Source organism: Stigmatopora nigra, chromosome 18 (genome assembly GCF_051989575.1).
Source record: "Stigmatopora nigra isolate UIUO_SnigA chromosome 18, RoL_Snig_1.1, whole genome shotgun sequence".
Lineage (NCBI taxonomy): Eukaryota > Metazoa > Chordata > Actinopteri > Syngnathiformes > Syngnathidae > Stigmatopora > Stigmatopora nigra.
Genome location: NC_135525.1, coordinates 10,685,748 through 10,706,358, shown reverse-complemented (window position 1 = coordinate 10,706,358; position 20,611 = coordinate 10,685,748). Strand labels below are relative to the sequence as shown.

Sequence of the window (20,611 nt, the reverse complement as noted above, 5' to 3'; positions counted from 1 at the left end):
ATTTTAGTTGTTGTCCCTGTGGAAATCAATCTGACAGTATCGACTGTTAGAAATTCGGGGTTAGCATTCAAGCGTTTCGCCCAAATTTGGTCATTTCCACATTTCGTTTTTGTGATGTGATGAATTCTTTCAAAATAGGTTTGCGTTGTGTGTTGAAGACTCGCTAAAAAAATGTCCTTCTGTTTCCCACTTGGTGGTCCAGATGTGAAATCAGGTTGTTTTGGCCACAGGCTGTACATGCTGTCACATGAAAAAAATATCAACAAATTATTTCCCTTAAAAAGAATAAAACGTAATAGTTGATCAATATTAATTCTAGTGCGGATTACTGCGCTGAAAGAGTTATTTTTTAAATTTTTTTAACGATATTCCAATTCAAAAAATTCAAATAAAAACTACATTTCTATGTTCGTACATTTTATAAAGATAATTAATATAATATATCTTTCTACATGGAACTAAAAACAACAAAATGCCCATAAATTGTTTCAGAAAAGCCTCAAAAATGAGTGATAAAGACACTTCAATAAATTAACTAAAGATGAATTCAAAAAAATATAACATAAAGGGGTGGAGCTAGAGTTTATCAAGCAAAATTATGTTAAGCTATCCTTCATAATCCGGTTGCACTTTCCTCCAAAAAGATTTCAACTCCCCGATTTTGAATGTCATCAAACTGTTTACACAAAAGATAAGCATTTTTTGTTATCATTCATGTCATCATCATTAGGATCCTTGGAAGGAGGGGCCAATCTTTGGCACCCCCGGTGGCTGTGTCGTCCATCACTAGCGCCGGCGGTAATGACCGCAAATGACAGCGGTGATTCATACCAATTGTTTTTTTTGTGTCTTCCGTCTCGGCCACAAAAAATGGAGATTAGTCGCCTTGTGGCAGGATGTTCCTTTTTGTCGTAGAAATGAAAAACCGTCCGTCATCTTTTCCGGGACTCCGAAGAGATTTGAGGGTCAAACTGAGTCCTTTTGAAAAAGTCTTCAGATGCTAAAGTGCTTAAAAAAATCCTCCAATATATATAGTTCGTGTTAAGGCTTCAAAAAAGAACTTGATGGACGTCCATGAGGTAAAAAAAATAAAAATAATAAATAAATAGGGTTGACAAAAGGTATAATAATGTGATTCTTTTTCAAATCCACTTTCACAGAATCTGTCTTCGTCTAGTACTTCATCCGGAACATCAAGTTTGGCGTCCATGTTGGAGGAGGGTCAAGTTTTGCATGGTGGGTGGAGTCTAACATTTTCTGACACACCCTGAATTGGTGGATTGCCAATCATAAGGCTTAACGAGATAAAAAACATGCTCACACTCATATCTAGCAGAAATTTAGCATACAGCATGCTAGTTTTTGGCATATGTGGGAGGAAACCGGAGTACCCGGAGAAAACCCTCACACAAAATCATGCAAACTTCACACAATCAATAACTAAAAAGCAAAAAAACTAGCAAAAATGCTAACATTTTGGCTGAAATCCATCAGAAACGCTAACCTACATTCCGAACCAAAATTCCGATGATCTCAACAAAACAATATTAATTTTCTCTTGACCATCACAACACAGCTAGCATAGGAGAACAATGTCATCGGAATCGAACACTGTGCCCCAGAGATGCGAGCCCTAAACACAAAACACTTTACCACCGAACCAAAAAAAAAAACAGTTATTTGACCGTGGCACTTTAAGAAGTGGAACATGTTCACCAGAGGGTGCAAAAGTGTGTAAAAGTAGGACGGCTGGGATTTTTTTGGAGGTCACAGACAAATTGGGGGTGTCAGAAGACCTTCTAACGACTTTACGCTCCAGATCCCTGCGCCCAATCTTTTCTGCCCCGTAACCCCAAGAACACAAAATGAGCAACAGCTACAAAATGGACGGGATTGCAGACTCCGCCCCTAGGGAATTTTGAATTCGATGATTGCTAGCCATGTTGTGACGGTCAAGAAAAATCGGAATTTAAAAAAAGGTAGTTATATTAGTTTTAATGATAATTAATTAGCTTCTAAGTGATCTCAGTGTGTTTTGGTTCAATACTTGAACCTCCAGAGTGTAAGTTTTTTATTAATTTACGGTATTTGACAGCTGACAACGTCTTAAGGGCCAAATGACTCCACCTTTTCTGTCAGTTTCTTGTCATTTAATCCGTCGGGGGTTAAAAAAAATGGAATAAAAATGTCAAATTGCCAGAGATCCTTTGTTTCGATTCAAAACGTTGACGCTACTGTTGATTAATTCATTGGGCCAAGCTGGAATCCAATTGGGGGGGCTTGCCAAGGTTCAAAGGTGATTAAAGGCAGGCCATTAAAAATTCCCCCACAAGGAGGCATGAAGGAGAAAATCTTCTTAATGAGAGGAAACTGGGCTTTCTCTTTTTTTAGAGGACTGTGAGCGACCATTCCTTGATAGACTGATCAAGCTTCAGCCTTATTCAAATTACAATATTTACATGGATATTGATTAAACACATCCATTTTTTTATTTCGTTTTTGCAGGTCGCGAAATCTATTCAACCTTTTGGATGGGCGACCTTTCAGAAGCGACCGATCTCTGACTTTAGGACAATTGAGCTAGTCAACCCTTAAATAACTAGCACATTAAATTTTGAAATGTCTCTCTTGAGTAATAAAGTTAGGATTGATTGCACACAAAGGCCTGCAGCTACTTAGAAGTAATAATGCTTCTATGCAAAAGGTTGAAAGACAGGCGATTGGTCACCAGACGTACAACAATTACTCCCAGTCACGTTTAGAAAATCACAAAAATCTAATAACTGGGACGCGAGAAATGATAATTTGCATGTGGGAAAGCAATAAGAGAAATAATGAATTCAAATTTATTGCTTTTTAAGGGATTGTTTTTACTTCTGCACTAGTTTTTCTTTCATTGTTATTCAATTATTTATAATTATTCAGTGAATTTAAGGTTTGGGGTTGTCTTTGGGAGCTTTTAAACCCATTTTGTTGCACTTTGTTGACAATATAAATGCATTCATCAAGGTTTGCACATATTTAAAAAAGATTTGACAGGCAAAAGCAGTGAATAAATTAAAGAGAAATAATAATGTTAAGCAATTTGGTCTTCTGATATGAAACAACAGTGACCACTAGCGGTCATAAGAAGATTACACACTGGTTTAAAATGTGGTACTCCGAAGTATTGATTAACGTTACCAAAATGTATTTATTCAATTGTTTTAATGCATGTTATTAAGTTATAACTCACGCGACGAGTTTAATTGATTTTAAAATACCACAAGTTTAGATCAAGTATGTTATATAAAGTATGTTGACGCAGTTTCCCTCACCGCGCCGCTGGTGTAGTGGTATCATGCAAGATTCCCATTCTTGCGACCCGGGTTCGATTCCCGGGCGGCGCACCATTTTTTTGTTCACAGATGGAAAACGTCACTACCATCCCGTCATCGCCTTTTAAGTGTGGCGTTTGCTTATGAGTTGCAAGCGTGTGTCCGAACCATCACGAAGACGCGGACGTCCTTGTCCCAAAGCGGATCCATTGCAGCTAGAAATGCATTAATCTAAAATGCTCCACAGACACACGCTCGGTTCTGCGATCGAATCCCCACTGCGTGGTAGCAACGCCCATTGCCTGGTAACTCGGCGTCCACTTCAAACAAGGCAAAAATGTCAGAATCACGTCTCTCGCGTCCCCGTCAACCGACGTGTAAGAGCCGAACCGAGGAACCATGCGAGATCTGCCCATCTTGCCTCTTCGATCGGCCCAAATCGAGTCAACCCACGCCGTTGGACCTGTGGAAGATTTCGGATGAGCCCCGCCGGAGCTTCATCGTGGGTCTGGTGGTGCGCTGCAAGAGCGCACCGGTCCTGGAGAACATCCAGAACTCGCTGCGCCTAACATCATGGAACTTGCTGAGCTACGCCCCATCCAAGGGGAAGACCTTGCCGGAGCTCTATGCACGGCTTAACCGCAAGAGGAAGCCCTCCACCCTGACCCGGGAGATCTGGCAGTGGTTCGATGACACCCCAGAGTGGGTTCAGACGCGCTATCTATGCCTGTTGCTGCTCAGATGCGACCCAGAGCTGCTGAATATGTCCCAGCATCTCATCGGCGTGGTGGTGACCAAGCTCCAAAGGCAGCTGGATGGTAAGAAAAAGACTAAAGTTCCCAATTGAAGACAAATATTTGTTGCACCACTCTTGATGACATATTTTCTATTGCTTTTTCATAACCCCATGCATGCCAATCCATAAAAAATATAGTAAAAATGAACCAAAACTAACCAAAACAAACCAAAACAAACTGGATCAAAACAAACTGGATCAAAACAAACCGGATCAAAACAAACCGGATCAAAACAAACCTGATCAAAACAAACCGGATCAAAACTGGATCAAAGCAAACCAGATCAAAACAAACCAGATCAAATCAAAACAAACCAAATTAAAACAAACCAAAACAAACCAAATCAAAACAAACCAAATCAAAACAAACCAAATCAAAACAAACCAATTCAAAACAAACCAAATCAAAACAAACCAAATCAAAACAAACCAAATCAAAACAAATCAAAACAAACCAAATCAAAACAAACCAAATCAAAACAAACCAAATCAAAACAAATCAAAACAAACCAAATCAAAACAAACCAAATCAAAACAAACCAAATCAAATAGAATCGAACCAAAACAAACCAAATCAAAACAAACCAAACCAAACCAAATCAGCCAATCATCCAACTCTTAATGTATGCGCATTATGAAATATAATAAAGCATCCCCATCAAATCATTGACATTTTCAGTTACGAGTTGCAGTAGCAAATCACATGAGCAGGACAGCACGGACGACTTCCAGGAGAATGAGCTTCTTCTAGTCACTCCTGGCCCACCTGGGACCTCAAAGACTTCATTTGGACTCAGCAGAACACGAGACTTTATCGGCGGCCTTCCCGCTGACCTCTCCAAGATGATTTTGGGTACAACTGCAGACCTAACCTTAATTTTCGGACTATAAAGCGCACCTGACAACCAGTGCGGTAAAACCAATGGTCTCCAATGGCTGGGAATTAGCGCTTTGTAGTCCGAAAATGGTGCTGCATGTTTTTCCCATCTTGGTGTTCAGTTTGGATCGTATTTAGATGTTCTGTGTGGAGTCAGGGCTGCTCGACGAGGCTACGCTAAAGCGCTGCATGAAGGTCTGCAAGCATTGGAAGCATCTAGCCGGAGAAACCATGGAGGAGATGCGCTTCAGGAAGCTCTACCAAGAACAAGTGGAGGCCATGATGAAGGTGGGCGTGGTGGCAAAACTTGTATCAATTCAAGACTTTTAAGCATTGACGTTGACTTTTTGACTATTTTCGTTTTTTAGCGCTATAAAGGCCTACATATGGTGAACCCTTCCTACGCCAGGATGGTTGAGATCGCAGTTCCAGTCCTACAAAACGAGAGCGGTGAAGTCAAGACCACAGGTGTAAGCACACAAAAACTAGAAAGTTTCATTTATTTGTAAGCTAGTTGTTAGGTTCGTCAATAATTATACTTTAATATAATTATGAAACAATACAAGGAGACATCTATTCCAATTGAATAACAAAACAACTCCATTGGAAATTAATAAACAAGTTTCGATTTGGCAAAAACAATTCCATAATCAAGTGAAAAGTGCGTCACAATTTAAGACAATATGCGAGTAATCACGGAGGTTGTTGGATAGCCATCATGCTGAATCAGCAAGTGTGTAAGGAGGAGCGAAAATATGAAGATATGATTGTGTTTTTTGCAGCTTTGGCCTTTTGAAGCAGCTTATGGAAACATCAAATCGAAGACGGTACAGCTGGAAGAACGCAACGTTTACTGCGGGGCGTATTTTACTTCGGTGCTGATTGACGAGTGAGCATTTTGTTACGGGAATTGGGTAAAAAAAATTCTGAGGTTACACATTTAGACCACCAAAACTGTCAGTTGGTTCTGGTTACGGTCCTGAAACGGTTTACTGAAACTAAAATGTCCTTTTCCAGTGAAGACCCCCACCGTGTAGTGGACTACAAAGGTGGACCCCTCATGAGTACGGCTTCCAAAGACCGTGCTGTTCGTCTACTGTACGTGGGAACGGTCGCCAAGCATGTGGCATTGATGAAGGGCCACGTGGGTAGCATCCGTGTCGTCCTGCTCTGCCCAGAGCGCCACCTGGTTATCACGGCTAGCTGCGACTCCAGCATCAGGTAGGCAAAATCCATCGGTGTGGGTATGGAGCTACTATTTGGTCTATTCTGTCACAGGTGTTGGAGTGTGAGGACAGATCAATGCGTTTTGGTGCTCTATGGTCATTCCAGTATGATCAACTGCTTGGATATACACGGGGATAAACTTGTGTCTGGTGCCAAGGACTGCACCGCCAAAGGTACAAAAATTAACAATGGTAGGTACATATCTAAGTACTGTTTAATATCAAAGTAATGTTGAAAACAGTAGATATTTAGATATTAAACTCTATCATCAATATAATTTTGAGAGATGGTTTCAACAGTACACAGTACTTGGATATTAAACAGTACTTGGATATTAAACAGTACTTGGATATTAAACAGTACTTGGATATTAAACAGCGCTTGGATATTAAACAGTACTTGGATATTAAACAGCACTTAGATATTAAACAGTACTTGGATATTAAACAGTACTTGGATATTAAACAGTACTTGGATATTAAACAGCACTTGGATATTAAAGAGTACTTAGATAGTAAACAGCACTTAGATATTAAACAGTACTTGGATATTAAACAGTGCTTGGATATTAAACAGTACTTAGATATTAAACAGTACTTGGATATTAAACAGTACTTAGATATTAAACAGTACTTGGATATTAAACAGTACTTGGATATTAAACAGTACTTGGATATTAAACAGTACTTGGATATTAAACAGTGCTTGGATATTAAACAGTGCTTGGATATTAAACAGTACTTGGATCATAAACAGTGCTTGGATATTAAACAGTACTTGGATATTAAACAGTACTTGGATATTAATCAGAAAGCTCTGTTTCTGCCAGTGTGGAGTCTGCAGACCGAGAAGCATTTGGAAGACTTCAACTTCAAGCACCGCAGTTCGGTGCGCTCAGTGAAGATCAACGCCACCACCGTCTTCAGTAGTTGCGACCGAGGAGTCGTCAAACTTTGGGATGCCGAGAACGCCTCGCTGCTCCGGGTGAGTTTCTTTCGTAGTTCGTCCTTCCTGGTGGTCTTACACCCGTGGTTATTGTGCCAGGTCATTGACGCCCACCGCAGTGCAGTCCGATGCATGTTTGTGGATGAGTGGCATCTCCTATCTGCTGACACCAATGGTCAGGTGATGGCTTGGAGTATCAGACGTGAAACCAAAGAATGCCTTATGACTTTTAGTCATCCAAAGTAAGTAGAATTCAGAAGCAGGTTTTAAGAAAATAGTCATTTCGCTTCAAATTTGACCTTTTGTTGACATTTTCTCCAGAGAGGTCAAGTCCCTGACCCTAGTTTACCTTCGAGTGGTCACCGGTTGCGCCGACGGAAAGATCCGTGTCTTCAACTTCCTGACGGGGGACTGCCTGAGGTCCATAATGGTGGAGGCCGAGACCACCGGTCGCATGCTGTCGCTGCACTTCTGCGAGAACAAGTTAGGCCTCACTCGCCATCGCCATCTTCAGCATGGGATGACATCACTTTAAAAAATATGTGTCTTTTCTCTTAGCATTTTAGTCAACGCCTCTTCTTGCGTCAAACTCTACCAGTTTGCCAAAGTCTTCTGGGATTACGAAGAACCGGCTAAGGGAAGCGGTGGATTGGGCGTCGATGAGCCACACAAACTGGGCGGAGTCTCCACTTCTGTTGGTGCTAATCACATGACCAGAGAACCGGGTATAGTAAAGAATAGCATAACTGTAGCTGCCTGAGGCCGTTCTGGATTATTATTTTGAGGCCTGAATGGAGAAACCCAATGCAAAAGTGAGCGCCCCTTTTGTAGATTGCACCTTAGGCGGTCGCCCAAATTGAACATAGCAAAAACTGGCCCATAGATGCTAACTTCTATCTTTTATACCGTATTTTCACGACTATAAGGCGCACTTAAAATTTTCTCTAAAATAGACACGGCATTTTATTATCCAGAGTGCTTTATATTGGAGAAAAAATTAAAATGTGTCATTCATTGAGGTTGCGCCTTTAAATGCAATGCGTCTTATAGTCGGGAAATACAGTGCCAATCTCTACAAATTGGACGTATAATCCCATCTGATTGGTGTAATTTCTTACATTTTTTTTCATTTTTTAACAGTCACGCCACACGGAAAAAGCCTCCACCAGGTCTTGACCCCCGACGCCGGTCATAGGTCACGTCGCATGGAGCAGCTCAGCAGCCCAGGCTCTGAGAATAACCTCCACCACGCCCACCGTCGCCGACCGTCCACATCCGTCCGTAACCAGCAGCGACCCGTCAAACTAAATCCGACAAACAAACTCCCAATCAAACAAACTTTGCAGAAAGAGCGAGCAAGTGGCAGGAACACCAAGTGATGATTTATTCTATAGTCATTACAGATTTTGATAGAAATACACGAGTTGCATCTTTACCGTATCTGCCTACCTCTAATGAATGAAATTATATGACATATTTTTGGACAAATATAGTGTAATATCGCAGTACATTTAATTCAATGTACTTGTAATTCATCTATAAATGATGAGTTCAAGTCACGAAATTAAAATAAAATTCTGTACTATTTATGGTGTTTTAACTTAAATGGTTAATAATGTTAATGCAAAACTTACAGTATATATAGTTTTTGGGAGGTTTATTCATGTATTTATTCATTTTTATTTATTTAATCCTTCCTGCAATCCTTTTTCGCAATTCAAACCAACGCAGTATATGTTTTAACTCATATGAACTGATTAGTACTGTTTATCACTCAAAAGTTGTATATTTTTGAACGCATCATTCTTCTTGAACGCGTCATACTTTTGGGGCCTTGTCGAATTCTGCCTTTCAATCACCGCCAGCTGTGGAAGGTAATGTTTCTGAGGTAACTAAGGTAAATATCACCAATTTTAGCTTTTAATAACCAAAAAAATCACATTAATGCAACGTGGTAAATTACCATTGTTTTCGAAAACTTTTGGATGACAACCAGCATGAAATTTCCTTCAAGTTGCCGTCCAAAAACGCACCGGTGGCGACCCCAAAATACGACGAAACCGGGGTCTAAGTGGAGGTCTAACTTTCGTTTCTGTTTCAGATAAAAATGCCAATCGACGCGATATTACGCATTATTAAATATGAATGGACGACTGGAATGGAAAAAATGAAGGTTATTGAACCTCAAAAACGACCAATGCTCGCCGTTTTTGGGTTTGAGCCCACGAAGGAACGGGCTTAAAAAAACCATTATAACGCATTCTGATGAACAATACACCGGTATGTGGTTTTGGTAAGTCAAACTTTTCTTATTTACATTATTATTCATTATCTTGTTCATCATTATTCACTCATTTATACATGTTCATTATTCACTCATTTATACATGTTCATTATTCACTCATTTATACCTGTTTATGAACACTTATGACATAGAAACGCGGGTCTCTATTGAATTGAATTGAAGTGGATTGAATTGAATTAGTAGTATGTGTATATATGTATATTTGTACATGTGTATGTACTTCTATTTATACATGTTTGTGTGTGTACACCTTGGATTAATAGATGGTTATTTATATATATGTATATATCACAGATTTTGTTCGTCTCCAATGATATATATTCATGACCAATAGGGGTCAGTATGGTCTAAAAAAACGACCTTTACTGCTTTTGTATTGGTTCTTATGAACAATTCATCTCTATCGTGACAAACTGAATACTATCCTCGTCATTTTTGTTATTCCAGTTCCATACCAGTCACCATTTTCTATTTAATTATCTATTTATTTACTAGTTATGCTACAACGCCCATCACGGCCATTCATTTCCAACTATCAGAATCCGATGTTCTTTACCAGCTCTTCTCAAAAGCATCATAAGCAGTTTTTCCATGTAAGATGAAGCAATGTCATCATTATAAGGATGAGGGGCGACCTCTCACCCCTCCACCGCCCTGCCCTCTTAGCCCACTGCCTCGGGGGCGTCATTAGGCTCCAGGATCAGGGGTGCAAGACCCTCATAGCCCCCCCTTTGCTTTGACAGCGTCGGAACAGCTGGAAACAACAAAGAAGTCGGTCTAGGGACTCTTGTCCGTGGATAATAAGTGCAAAATCCCACCAAGAAAAGAAGGCTTGACGGTCTTGATGTATGCATGAGGCACAAGTTTGACAGAATTGACAGGTACGCTCTGAAAGGTCGCAAAGGTCACAGGATCAAAAAGAAAGAATGATTTGGACACGCCCCCTTTCTCCAAAGAAGCCGTGAATTTGCATCACAGTCGGTTTGTCACATGAATTTTTTTCACCAGAAGGCTTTGAACAAGTTCTTGTCAAATGAGCGCGCCTTCAATGAAGTATGAAGAATCTCCCAATATGGACGTCTAATAAAAATAATAATAAAAAAATATTTCCAAGGGTATTTAAAAAGATCCAGAATAAAAACTACAGATCATAAAATACAACTAAATTGAGTTACACTGTGTTTTTAGTTTGGATTTAGAAATTTACATTGAAAAACGCCTGAATTTGTCCTTCCACATTGTAAGACTTTTACTTTAAAAACAATCCTGTTACCTCGGAAGCCTTTTTATATATATTTTATGTATTTCTTACCCTTTTAAAGGCCATATTTGTGGCTCCTTGCCAAAGAATGTGAACACATTACATTTGAAGGCCGCATTTGTAAGCATTTACTGCTATTCTGAGACTGGCTCTCATTACACTGCAATGTGTATTGCATGCAATATATCACAGTTAGACATGTACTTTTAAAAATGTCCACTAGTGGTCGAGCTTGTTCATTAAAATGTTCAGGCCGTTCATATTGTATTATTACAAAGTACGATAGCTCTATTTGCATTCTGGACAGATACTTGACTGGACCTTAGCCTTGTAATCTGTCACAATGTTGTCACATTCAAAAATGGACACTTGTATAACAACAGGGTCATTTTTAGGGGGTTTGGGCAGTTATCGGGCAACGGCTTGGCGTTAAGTAGTCATAATTTCACTATTTTCTCACGCGTTAATGCGGGGACACAAGGGTCAAAGGGCAAATTCACCGCATGGGGGTTTGGTGCACTTGAGTGGTCTCGGGGTAGGACAAGAACAAGTAGGCGATTCATCAAGCGTGGCTTGACTTCCTGAAGCACGGCGACATTTCATGTGTCACCTCTTTGAGGGTCACGTTTTTCTTGTGGTGCCATTTTTTTAACGGGAAAACTGCATATAAGCCGTACAATTTTGATTCATTCATTTTTTTAGAGTGACAACTGCGGCCTATATGCGAGAAAATACTGTACATGGTGTTACGCTGTACTTCTGTACTTCTTGATGATCCTGAATGAGCTACTTTTCCATTCGCCAATTAATTCCTTCACTCATTTTCTGACTTGTTCTCTGTTGCCCATTAATTTGCACTTTTAAAATCCAGGATTGCATTGTTTAAAGTGCTCACTAAATACAATTCCATTTCAAACGCTAAAGGATGCTCGGATTCCATTTTACTGTCCAGGTTTTTTTCCTCATGAAATCCCACGGAAGAATTGTAATGAACATCTGTGTTCCAATTTAGCAACCACATAAAAGAGTCATAAAAGAATGTGGTTATCGCAGCGAGGAATAGTGCAAAGACTGCGCAGATTGGACGTCACGATTGGGCATTTTCCTACAGACAGTTTCTAATGGTTTTGTACCGATACATTAGTCTGTCCCGTCCCCCTGGGAGCCGTCCCGGATCCCTTCGCCGATTCCGTGCCAAACAAATGGCGAGTTTACCACGGCGGGACAGAATGCTCCATCCTGTCTTATTAACCCCTATCAGAGAGTGCCCACACGCCGGGGTTGGCGTTCACCGGCGTCCTGCCGACAGACGGGAAGACGGAGAGCAGAGGGGAAGTCGGGGGCGGGGGAAAGAGGCGACAGCGAGAGCAAAAAAAAAATGATAAGAAGGCGTGCGGAGGAAGGGGAGCGGTGGCTGTGAAGAATGAAGCTGCCATGGTGGGTGCCAGAAGTTCTTCGATAGGACATTTCTCATCACGACTGCTCTGCCAAGTCCAAAGGAACCGGCAAATATGAAGAGAAAATCATCCTAAAAATATCTAAGTACTGTTGAAACCAGCTCTCAAAATTATATTCATGAGAGAGTTTTATATCTAAATATCTACTGTTTTCAAGAGTACTTAGACATTAAACATTACTTAGATATTACACAGTAATTAGATATTAAACAGTACTTAGATATTAAACTCTTAGATATTAAACTCTCATTAATATGATTTTGAGAGCTGGTTTCAACATTTAATATCCAAGAGAGAGAGTTTAATATCTAAGTACCGTTTAATATCTAAGTACTGTTTAATATCTAAGTACTGTTTAATATCCAAGTACTGTTTAATATCTAAGTACTGTTTAATATTTAAGTTCTTTTGAAAACAGTAGACATTTACATATTAAACTCTCTCATGAATATAATTTTGAGAGCTGGTTTCAACAGTAAACTCTCTGTCACCATTTGACCGGCGACCAAAAGACCGGCAACAAAAAGACCGGCAACCAAAAGGGACCAAAAGACCGGTGACCAAACGTCCAGTCAAGGTTGAACCAATCAGGTTTCTGCTCAAACACCTGCCTGCAATCAATGGATCGCACTTATAAGACGCCCGATTGCGGATAAAGCCTCGTTACATTTGGTTGGAATGAAATCCTTCACTCACTGTAGCTCTTTGTTCAAGACTTTAGGGTACCCTGATTTAAGGGGTCAACTAGGTGACCTGATTCCAATCCAAAGATTTTAGTCCCTGTATTACACCATCTTCTGCTACCATCTCTAATTTTTAAAGAGAAATACTCACACAGATTTTACAGAAGCCGAAAAACCCCTCGATCCTAAAAACTCAACAACTCCCGGAAGGAATCAGATCTCGCCACAAAATCAGATGCTCTGAAAATAGCTGCATGGGGTGCCGACACCAATGCGGAGTAGTCCTAATACCACCAACGTCTTGTTAGTCCTTCGTCCGATCAGTTGGCGACTAAATCGCTTCCATCTGTTCCAGTTAAAGTTGCACTTCTGGAGGAATGAAGGCATCAGCAGACGCAAAATGTCAAGTTGCTATATGAGAAAGCACATGTATCATTGCCATTGGTTAAGGCTATTTATTGAAAGTGATGAGTGTTAACATGGCGTTTCTTGATTGTCAATTGCTAATCGAGACAACTGCTTTAGCTGTCGGTGGTCTGATGCTGACCCAATGTTCTCCTTCTTGACATTCCGGAACTTGGTCTTGTTCCTAGTCTTCAATCTGTCTTGTCTGGATGCTAACCAGACCCTGATTGGATGATATTTTGAACCTCTTTGTCCTTGGTGTGTCGATAGGAAAACAAAACAGAGATGAGCGGGGAAGAAAGATGAGCCGTCATTCTGACGCATTTGTGTCAGACGGGGTTGGACGGCTGGATTTAATGTATGGGACGACTTTCGGTCTGGTGGCGAAGGGGCATTCATCAGCGTATCTCCTATTTTTTTTTTCCCGGCAGAGGAATTTCAATGCGAGGCGTCACGATGTACGAGGTGTCGTGCCGTTAATTTATCATGTCACGCTTTGCATTTTAGGCGTCTTTTGCTAAATGTTTTGCGCTGTCAACAGAGGGGAGAATTGGAAATGAGTAGAAACAAATACTGGAAGGAATCTGTTTTATTTTCGGAGATTGAACGGACGGAGATCTGGTGGACATGACCTTGAGATGACGGCTTGTGGAATTTCCATCCTTCATTGGTCCTGTTTTGACAGACAATGTCCTTTTGATAAATTTATCACCTGTTTATTTTTTGTTTGTGAGGATAGAATCCTTGAACTATTTTTGGTTGTCTTTAGTAGAACAATTACAGTATTTTCTTGAATTTTAGCCGCCTCTGTGTATAAGTCATACCCTTAAAATGGCCTTGAAATCATTGAATTTTATATTTTCCCTCGTATAAGCCGCCTCATGATTCACAATTTTCAACTCCACATTCTTGGTTTTAATAGGAAGTACAAATCTGTTACTTTGAAGGGAAAATCTTAATAAAAATCATTGCAAATTGTATTTTATTTTATTAATCGATTGTTAGATTGCACATTCCTATTGGGGATACTTAGAAAAATTCGAAAATGAGGTCATGTGAGCAGTACAACCAGTAAATATGTCTGTAGTGGTCTAGTTTGTCATCCCTAGGTAAGATGCATCCACAAGTAAGTGATTTTTTTTCCACGTTTTATGCAATATATGTTAATTTTTTTCTTGAATTTCATTCATAGATGTCAAAATACATTTTAATTTAGCGTCCTATCTATTTACCTTTTCTTTATTTTGAAATAAAGGACCGTTTATGCTGCATTGTCTTGCGTTATGGCATTTTGTGGATGTTAAGTCTAATTTATGCGCATATAAGCCGTACCCTGGATTCAGTTATATTTTTTTTAGCATCAATATGGCTGGATATGCCAGAAAATACGGTAAATGTTAGCTTGTTGATTGGTCCATCGCGATTAACTCTCCCACATTCCAACATGAGCATCTTTAATGGCGCTATACACAAATGGATACTGAAAAAAATATATTCCAGATAAAGTCCAAAAGGCTGTGTATTACTGCGGTTGGTGAAAATGCGAGAAAAAAAATCGAGTTACGAGGTGGCAGGAAAAGCACTGGTAGCGCTTAATTGAAAGTGTGGCGTTCTCGGGAGAGAAAAGGCGGCGTGCCAAACGCAAATCCGTTTGGCACTAAAAGACGGAGCAGTTAGGGAATCTTTAACGGGCCGCAATCCATTACGGCCAACCATAAATGTCGTCGGGAATACACACATCATCGCAGAGAGGAATGTGAGTGCGCTCTTACTCCTTTATGTGGCCATAAGACAGACTTTTATGATGACTTTGGAAAAGTTGCTCAAAGTAAAGAAGGGTTCTTTTTTAAAAATATTTAAAAAATCAAGTTGTTTGCGTCATATTGTGTATTATTTACGAAAAAGAAGCTGGCATGTCTAATGTAGGATTATTGATTATCACTTCAGCAAAAATACTATCTCCGTTTACCGTATTTGTCGCAAAAAATTACTGAATCGAGGTATGGCTTATATGCGCATAAATTAGACTTAACAGGCACAAAAATTTATTTTGACGTCTATGAATGAAATTCAAGAAAAAATACTAAATGTATCTTGCATAAAATGTGAAAAAACTAACTTGTGCCTGCCATTGCTCGCTCAGGGTGCCGCCATCTTGTCTATGGATGACAAACTAGACTGCTATAGGCACACTTACTGGTTGTACTGCTCACCTGACCTCCTTTTTGTGCAATCCAGCAATCAATTGATACAGTATCGCAGAAATAGTTCAGATTTTTCTTAATATTTTCCCTTCAGAGTAACACAATTTTACTCCCTATTAAAACCATGAATATGGGGTTGAACATTGTCAATCAGGGGGCGGCGTATACGAGAGAAATTGTAAAATTCAACCATTTTAAGGTAATTTAAAGGTTACGCAAAAGCACCTCATATGCTAGAATATCCAGTATTTCATTCTACTTTCAAGATTTCTTTTGACTACAATGAAAAAATGAATTACAAGTGAGAAAATATGCTGCCATCTTCATCTTAATCTAGAACGTACTTTGCCAAGCTGCTGCTCATTCAGGTTTAACACCACCTCATGTTCTCTATTAACAACTTGTATGCAATTCACGGGGCGGCAACGCATGAAGGAACGCCGGCCCGATAGATCCTCGGGCACCCCGTACGCGTATCCGACGTGAAACGAAACAAATTCCCGCATCGCTAATGCGTAGCACGTGTGTGTGCTGGTACGTGCCTGGCATTATTCATAATATTTTCCTGGCCGGGAATGCCAACACTCACAAAAAGCAGATTTCACTTTTTACGGGCACCTGGACATTGTCACGTGGAAGGTTAAGCTTTAAAAAACAAAATACCCCGGAGCCAAAATGGAGTCAGGCCATGCCACAGTCGGATGATTCTTTGCATTTGTACTCGGAGCCGAGCTGTTTCAACTCATCCTCACGTTGTCTTCATGCTGAGGTTTATTATCTCCAGCGTTCAGCGCTGGAGCGGCGCCACGGTGCGAGGAACGGCCGCCGAGATAAACACGGCGACGTGAATGCTGACGTCTTGTTTGTCAGCCGTGCCCCGAGATGTCTTCGCCACATCTTAAGACGCGTTCGGGGTCTTTGCTTTTTCGCTGATACCACCCGAGATGTCGTAAAGTCTCGTTTTTCGAGCTCGCGGACTGTCAAAACAAATCAAGGGGGCGGCTGTTTGGCGTTTAGGAAACTTGTTAGAAACGGGAAAAGGATGTTGAGGGTGAGATTTAAGTTTTACTTTTTGGATGGCGCTAAAGGTGATTGTCAAAATGGGACAAAACACATTACGGATGTTAAAGTTTAATATCTGTAATTAGTTTTGTCCCAAATTGTAAAACCCTCATTTCAGATTTTAGAGCTCAAATACATATATATATTTTTAAAGAGAATATTAATAGCACAAGATTTGTCATAGTTTGATTTGATTCATGTTTTTTTAGATGTTTATTCTACTTTGATATATTACATTTAGTTAGTCTGTATCTTTTACTATGTTTGTAGTTTTTTATTCTTCATTTAGCTTCTTTGTGACAATATAGAGTATTTTTTGCAAGAATTAAGAGATTACATTAATTATAGAATTCCCCAATTATGCAACTTTCATTAAAAAAACTAGGTAATACATAAGAAATGCTAATGTTGAAATTAATAGATGAAAACAAGACATTTTAGCCATAAATATTTAGTTCTACATAACATAAAAAAAACATTGCAATGTCTAAAACAACATCCAAAAACTTTTCTTTTTAAAAATCCTCCATTTTTTCCAGGAAATTCACACGAATAAAATGCTCAAACCACAATATTTAGAAGCTCCCAGAAAAACACTCCATCTTGGTTTTCATACCGCGGGGTTAAAGCTTCATGTCCCACGACCCCAATGTAAGACTTTGGACATTTCCGTTGTTTATATTGAACGCAAACAAACAGCGCTTGTACATGTTGACAAAAGCCAGACTTGGTTTCGTTTTGGATCACGGACTAAGACCCCAGCCCACGTATTTTGACAGGTTTTACTATCACCGCTCACATCTCAGGTTTGAAAGTCTTCGGAACTCGCCAGATCTGTCCTGGAATGCCTGTCTTTCTCCTCAAGAAAAGTTCGACTCTTATGGAGATTAATTTTGTTGACAATCCTGTCATGTCTTCATTTACGGAAGTAAACACTTGATTATTTTCTTCGACCTTTTCCCGGAAGGACCGTCCGTCCCCATCACAAACATTCCCAGTTATTTCTTGTCTCTAAAACGAGTCATATTGCACGTATTATACTACTTAAGAGTTCTCAGTTGTAGTGCTGTATACCGGATGGCCGTCCCTTGTTAGCTTAAGTGAATTTGACCAAGCCAGACCTTCTTTTACAAGCCTTCTAAGAATCACATCGGCCCATAAACAGCCACTCATGCTGATCTTATGAGACGGCCCGTAAAGTCTTATAAATTATGCTCCCTGCTTTCTACACTTGAGCTAACGCCACGACTGGAATCAAGCGGCTTTGCTCTGCTGTCACTTTTTAACGAGAGACGCCACCGTGACAAACATTTGTTTACACTAACAGGGATAAGTGTGGGTAATGATGTCTTGCTGTGTAAAATGACTTGCCTGAAACATGAAGGTTATTGAAACATTAATTTCAAAACCTGACTAACGATGTCCCGATCTGATACCTGGTATCGGATTCAATCCCAAGATTGGAGTCACCGGTTTTCGGCTACATGGTCCCGGAAATCAAACCCTTGGATGGGAGTACGTCCTATCAGAAATTAATGATAGCAACAGACAAAGTTGAACCTTACACTACTAGAAACCTCAAGTTTTACCCCAACTAGTTAATAGTGCTAGGACCTAACCCCATCATGACTTCCTAGTCTGAAACTCTAGTTTTTCTTTCCACCTGATACCCGAAAACCATTGAAACACCTTTCTGAAAACCCTAAACCCAACAGGAACAACTAAAATATTGTCACAGCCCTTGACTATATTCTAAAAAAATGTAGTCCCTTGAATTTCTTTGGAGAACAGAACCAAACCTCCTAAACATCTCATTTCAAAAGGCCCCAATCCAACTCCCAGGAGGTCCCTAGTAGGGGGGCTCCCGTCTGTCCTCACAGTTCAGAGGCTAAAGAAGCCAAGAAACAAGACACCGCTAGTGTTTGCCAACTCTCGGACTCCAGAGAGTCGGCCGTGCGAGGGTTAAACGGCGGCCAACGTGGTTCCATGTCGACGATTGGCCGCTGATTGGACCCCGGCTTTACTCTGGGGAGACTACCGGGACCCCTGTATAGATGACAGAAGCACCCCAGCAGAGAACTGATTAAAGGCCTTACTGGTTTTTTGAAGACCTTGACCACATTCCCCTGGAGGATCCTCAACTACCACATGAGCAATTTTACGGAATACAACCATCAATACCAAATTAGAACTGAAACTCCGCCTTCATTTTAAGCGTTAGACTTGTTAGTATTGGACCAAATTCCTAAAAACAAAAAAATCTGAACTGAGTCTGGATTATTTTCGTTTTTGTTCTTGGAGTAGCGTGTTGCTAATGCTAGCAGTGTGGTGGGATGAATGGGAAAATGATGGGAAGGGATCTTGGCATTTTTTGACGTTGTCATCACCTCGCTCTGATGGCATTTCATCGGGTTGCCTATCGAGTTACTGGAGACTCGCCTGCTATTCTTATTTTCATGGGAACTGAAGAAGGACACTGTCAAGAGAACGTTTATGTGGACATGTTGCGGCTTTTATACGGACCGAGTCATTCATTCGCCAAGGCTTTATACGGGTCGTGTTGCCAGATGGGAATAAGGATGGACCCAATGCCATTTGTTGATTTTCAGGGTTTTTTTTTAATCATTCTTCTTCATAGTACTAACTCAGCACTTGTGCCATCCCATAAAGGTGACGGCAAAAAGCTCCATTTGTTTTACTCACCCGATTCGCAGCCATCATCTCATTTAATGGCATTTTTAATATATTCTTTTAATTCCGTGAAGCTCTTAAAGCCAGAAGTGCTGCGCTCAAATACACATTCGTACAAGGAAGAAAAATTGGCATCTCAAAGTGGCTCTTTTATTTTGGAACTCTGTTCTTGAATCTTCATCTTCCTTTTAAAAAAGTACTTTTAATTAAGCGCTCTTGTATTCTGTAAAAAAAAACATTCTTTATAAGTCAAACTAACTCATGGAAGATAGAATTTGATCATTTTCAGACAGGTGGTGGGTATTCCTACAGTATTTTTTTGGTTTTGTTTTGGCCTTGTGTTTGTCACAATTAGATCATGTGATAAACTTGTTCTACTCTCTATTTCATAGTGTCCAGAGTAGCCACAATCCTTCCAACGTCATTGTAGCTTCTCTTTCCTTTTCTGTGGCTATCTTTACGTTCCCCTCGCTGCCCTTTAACTGCCGGTGCACCAGTTTAGCCGTCCCAAGAGATTTAGAGTGGATGTTCCAAAATATTCCATTCCCACATCTTGAGCACGCTCCATGACTGGAATGTGCCATCAATTAAGCATCATCCCGAGCGTTGTTATTGTTGTTTTTATTTTATTTTTTTGTCCATCTCCCTTTTGGCCTCCGCCCAGTCCCGCCCTCGCCGTCTGTCTATGTAAACAACTTAATCACACTCAGAGGTTTGCGGGTTACGAGTCGCACCGCGGCTGTCAATCATCTGAAGTTGGGCTTCTTTGGAGGAAAATATTTTTTCTTAAAAAAGAAGAAGAGGGTTTTTCTCAGTCTTGTTTGAGTAAAGTCCATCTACCTGTTAAGCAAACGCCAGCAGATGTTTGCCGGCTTCTTCACGCAGATGCGCTTAATCCAAGATGATTGGTGGTAATTATAGGCTGCAAGATGATAGCGGACAACTGACTGACTGACTGCTCCATCGTTCAAGTGACAAGACTGAACGGCTGTATAATGGGAGCACCTGGTAGGCCCCCCCGCTGGGAGGACTAAACAGGGACGGATTTGTGGGTGACATCACAAACTTGGTCCGAACAAAGAAGCTACAGTATACAAATGAAATTATTTCTAATTAAGTCTTTCGTAGCTCAGCCGATCTGGGAACCTTATTTTTTAAATGCTAACATGAAGTTCAACTGAAAGGACTACTATGTTTTCACACATTAATTTAATAATAGAATCAAAGTGTATTCAAAAAAATGAAGACCGACCCCATATAGTAATTGTGCATTTAAAAGTGTTTTTGTTACTGCAAAGGTGAAACCAATAACGTATCAAAAGATTAGAATTTTGGCAGTTATTTGATAGAAACCGGTTGTCAAGACTCGTTGACTTTATTG

At 40.2% G+C, this 20,611-nt stretch overlaps 1 protein-coding gene and 1 non-coding gene across 2 annotated transcripts; both read left to right on the top strand.

Moving 5' to 3' along the window:
- Positions 1-3,318: 3,318 nt before the first annotated feature.
- On the top strand, positions 3,319-3,389 carry trnag-ccc (transfer RNA glycine (anticodon CCC)). Its single transcript has one exon. It is a non-coding gene; the product is annotated as a tRNA-Gly (tRNA).
- A 44-nt stretch (positions 3,390-3,433) lies between these two features.
- Positions 3,434-8,751, top strand: fbxw10 (F-box and WD repeat domain containing 10). The gene is made up of 12 exons (XM_077738620.1): positions 3,434-4,135; positions 4,793-4,966; positions 5,148-5,278; positions 5,359-5,460; positions 5,773-5,879; positions 6,008-6,211; positions 6,269-6,390; positions 7,047-7,201; positions 7,262-7,404; positions 7,484-7,645; positions 7,721-7,887; positions 8,303-8,751. The coding sequence occupies exons 1-12, from the start codon at positions 3,655-3,657 to the stop codon at positions 8,539-8,541; spliced, it is 2,187 nt and encodes a 728-aa protein (XP_077594746.1). The 5' UTR covers positions 3,434-3,654; the 3' UTR covers positions 8,542-8,751.
- The last annotated feature ends 11,860 nt before the right edge of the window (positions 8,752-20,611 follow it).

Coding starts and splice junctions, on each gene's coding strand:
- fbxw10 (XM_077738620.1), top strand. CDS start 3,655: ATGTCAGAATCACGTCTCTCGCGTCCCCGTCAACCGACGTGTAAGAGC. Junction 5,279..5,358: donor AAGTGGAGGCCATGATGAAG/GTGGGCGTGGTG, acceptor TTCGTTTTTTAG/CGCTATAAAGGCCTACATAT. Junction 7,888..8,302: donor TCACATGACCAGAGAACCGG/GTATAGTAAAGA, acceptor ATTTTTTAACAG/TCACGCCACACGGAAAAAGC.